The sequence below is a fragment of the Marmota marmota genome, unplaced genomic scaffold, assembly GCF_001458135.2.
Source record: "Marmota marmota marmota unplaced genomic scaffold, marMar, whole genome shotgun sequence".
Taxonomy (NCBI): Eukaryota; Metazoa; Chordata; class Mammalia; order Rodentia; family Sciuridae; genus Marmota; species Marmota marmota.
In genome coordinates, this window is record NW_025999869.1 from 990,892 (window position 1) to 994,732 (window position 3,841).

The 3,841-nt window shown below is 51.1% G+C and overlaps 1 protein-coding gene across 2 annotated transcripts in view; it reads right to left on the reverse strand.

Moving 5' to 3' along the window:
- The window catches only part of Sfxn1 (sideroflexin 1), a 32,210-nt gene that overhangs the window by 2,522 nt on the left and 25,847 nt on the right, over positions 1–3,841 (reverse strand). The window contains exons 9-11 of one of the 2 annotated variants that reach the window (XM_048815238.1): positions 3,313–3,385; positions 2,458–2,507; positions 1,879–1,926 (exon numbers count right to left, since the gene is read on the reverse strand). In XM_048815238.1, the coding sequence (XP_048671195.1) occupies positions 1,879–1,926; positions 2,458–2,507; positions 3,313–3,385 (171 nt within the window). The remainder of the gene's footprint in view (positions 1–1,878; positions 1,927–2,457; positions 2,508–3,312; positions 3,386–3,841) is intronic. The other variant, XM_015492604.2, reaches the window with a different exon arrangement.

Sequence of the window (3,841 nt, forward strand, 5' to 3'; positions counted from 1 at the left end):
GGCCATGCCCCCCCCCCCCCCCCCCCGGAAAACAATGGAAATTCACCACTGACAGAAAGACGTGAGCACTCGGCAGGTGTCCAATACCAAATACATGCGTGTGCTAGCACAACTCTGTCTACTGCGCCACAACACCCATTCCCGCAAAACTTCAGGGAATACCAAAATGTACCAGAAGGAAAAAAAAAGAAAAAAGGAAAGGAGAGAAAAAACACACAGTGGGGGGCAGTGGCCACGCCTGTGATCCCAGCTACTTGGGAGGCTTAGGCAGGAGGATCACAAGTTCAAGGCCAGCCTCAGCAACTTAGCCAAGACCCTGTCTCAATGTAGAATAAAAAAAGGGGGCCTGGGATGTGGCTCAGTGGAGAGCACTTGCCTAGTATGTACCAGGCCCTGGGTTCAATCCCCAATAACAGGGCAGGAAGGCAGGGGTGATTTGAATGCATTACAGCAGCAAATATATTAAGCTTTATTTATTTTTCATATACGTATTTGAGATGTGGTAACATATAAGCTGAAGAGTCAGGATATGAATTTGTATGAAAATATGTAAAAAGAGTAAAAGAAAAATTGTGAATATAGAAAAGAAAACTTGGTAAAAAACTCCACAGTGGCTATTTTGCACACGATGGGACTGTGAGTAACCTTGTCAATGACAATGATTCCCAGGTATAGACCATGTGCTCTTGGAGAGCCGGACCCTGGGACGTGAGTGGCTGTGGAAAACTTCTCACTTCTAACTGGAGTTTAAATGTTGGGAGGAACCCAACAAAACCAAGGATAGGTGGGGTTCTACATCTGGAATCCCTCTGATCTCAGAACTACAGACACTGCTGTTCTCAAGGCTCCTGGGTCCCTCTTTATTATTCACACATAGTACGTCCCAGCCCCTGCGTGTGACAGCAGCCGATGGCCACTGGTGCACATGTGCCATCTACCAGAGAAACGAACGATTCTCAGGTTGAGCCCCAGATTTGGGGGTTTGTGCAACGGATGGGGCATGAATCTCCCAGGTAGAGATGAGGAACTTCCTCTGCCCTGGTTTCCAGAACAGTCTGAGGTACCCTCTACAAAGTGTGCCTCTCTGTGGATATTAGGGTGATGAGTTCCCTGCTGTGAGAATTAAACCTCTACCCACAACCTGGGTCAAGGACAGAGGAAGAGCAGGCAAAAGGTGGCATCTGTGTGGTGGGGGGACCCTGAGGAAGTTCCTTCCAAGGTCGCCCCAAACCTACCTTGCAAGGCCAGGGCAGGAAGGACCTGCTGGCCATGAAGGAAAGAGCAAGGCAAAGGCAAGGGGTGTGGGCACGGAGGCACACCCCAGAGCAGAGCCTCGAGCCTTGGCGTGAGCTGAAGGGGAGGCCCGGGCGCACATGCAGCTGATCCTGCACCAGCCAATTCTGACTTACATCACAGCAGACCCAAGCGCAGCTTGTGATAAAGGCACACGCCCAACAAGCTTTTAAGGAAAACACCAAGCGGGAAGGAGGGATGTAAAGCAAGCACAGAAACTCCCCAGCCAAGCGCATACGCCCGGCTGGGGCTAAAGTCCCGTGCCTGGTCTACAGCTGCCCTGGCCCATGGATGGACCCCAGTGAACCACACTTGCATTTGATGAAAGCAAATCTGCAAAGTTAACCTGACTCTTATAAAACATTGGCACATTTTTCAGACTCAACAGTAGGGGGTGGAAAAGAGCTGGAGAGGGCTTGGCAGCTAGGCTGGGGTGGTGGGGGTGCCCGTCTCTCCTCCGGGAGCCCTTGGCCTCACTATTTCCATGAGTCTCAATGCCCTCATCCGCAAAGTGGAACACCAGCCTTGTCTCCCACTGGCCTCTAGGATTAGGACTCACAATCATCCCGAACAACAGAGACAGACCTTTTCTGAGGAAACAGGGCACAGCACAGGGGCGTGGCAAACACCAAGCTTAAAAAAAGAGAGAGAGAGAAATCAGAGTTTTGAAATGGTCAGCTTCTCAGATTCTTCTTTTCTTTTATTTTTGTAACAAACCCCTTTCTTTCTTTAAAACATTAGATGACCTTACAAAAAAAATGTCCTGTTCACATATATTTTATTACCTGAATTGCCAAAATAATGAAGCAAAAGGAATCAAACTAAAACCCAAAGAGATAACAGGATTTAAGAAGGTCCCCCAGTCGCCCCAATGACTGTGGATTTCTGTAGAAGCAGCTTACTTCTCTTCCATGAGCTCCAGAGGTTCTGGGGTGGTCTCCTCTCCAAAGCTCTGTCCCCCTGTGTCCACCCTTTCTCTTACCTTCATAGGTGATGTCTTTATTTTTTTAAAAAGAAATCGATTATCTAAAAGAAATCTCTATGCTAACTACCCTGGCTGATCACCACTCATGGCACATGGGTATGAATTATCACACTGCTCCCCACAGACACATGCACAATTAAAAACCAAATTCGTTTTTTTGAAATGCATCTCCTGCTCACCAGAAGCCCACGAGGCCAACTTGGATGGGTGCGCTCAGCCACGGGAACCTCTGTGGAGAGACATAAGACCGTGAGTGCTTCTGAGAGGCCCCAGAGAGCGCGCCTGCCCATAGCCAGAGGGACGCTCTCACAGCCCGGGACCCAGATGCAGAGCGGTTAGTCGGCTCGGGCAGTGCGTGCATTAGTATTGACTTCGGGTGGCCCCGTGTTCTGTTGGGAACACAGGTGCACAGTCCAGGGGCTTGCAGTTCCTTTCCCCGGGACGCGCAGCCCAAGGGCTGCTTACTGTACAGGGGACATAGGTAAACAGCTACCACCTAATTATGATTGACCTCCTGGCTGGGGAGACTGTACTGCCTGATGTGCTCCCTTCCGGCCAGCTACTGGAGGTGGGGAGAAGGCAGGCGGCTCCCAGGCCCTGAGCTTCAGTGTCCTTGCCAGGATGAAAAACAGGCATCCTCGTGCTTCTCAAAGTGTGTGGCCGAAGAGGCACCAGAGGACCTCGGGGAGCACCTAGACCTTCAGAGAGCACCTAGAAGTGCCCAGGGCAGGGCAGAGACTAGCAAGCACCACCAGCCAGCGGCCCTCGCACCTTCCGCTCTCGGTTTTAGTTGCTGTCAGTATGGCCAAAACTCTGTCTGGTATAAAATTCGTTACCAGTCACTTCCTTTTTAGTGAAATACAAACGTTGTTAGATCTTTAGTCTTCAAAAAAGGAGCAGCACCAAGAACAAAGGCAAAGAGCAGGACACACAGGTTATGCCCCGGAGGCCGGGAGGCGGCAACCAAGCCTGAGGGGGTCAAGACCCGAAGCCACAGAGAAGGGCCAGCACAAGCATGCGGCAGGGAGGCGTACCCTGGTCCCCACGGAGACTCCTCCAGCGAAGAGGAACAGCAGGAGGGTCAAAGTAAAGGGAGAAGGGCAGGGACTGGAGAGAAAGGGAGAAATGTCATCAAGAGGAGACGGATCCACGCAGGCTATGCAGAACCCCCGCCTTCAGACAGAAAGGACAGAGCAGGTGCCACTGAAGGTGGCTGTGTCCTCGGGAGTGTGTCCTCAGCAGCTCTGTCTTTATGCCAACAGCACAGAGCATGCAAACCCAAGCGGCTGCCACACCACCAGGTGGCATAACCCTGTGGGACTGCCGTCATCCCCGTGGCCCATCACAGACAGAAATGTCCTCCTATAGCACAGGACTGTCTGATGCAGGGTTCCCGTGAGGAGGTGGCGAATCTCACCCAGATGTCCCTAGACATGTGACACCTGGGCGGGCACACAGCCTTGACAATGGGTGGAAGCCCTTCCAACAGGCATCTCCATTAGCTCATGTGGTCTTTTTTTTTTTTTTTTTTTGATTGTTGGTGTTCAAATATTACATTAGTTC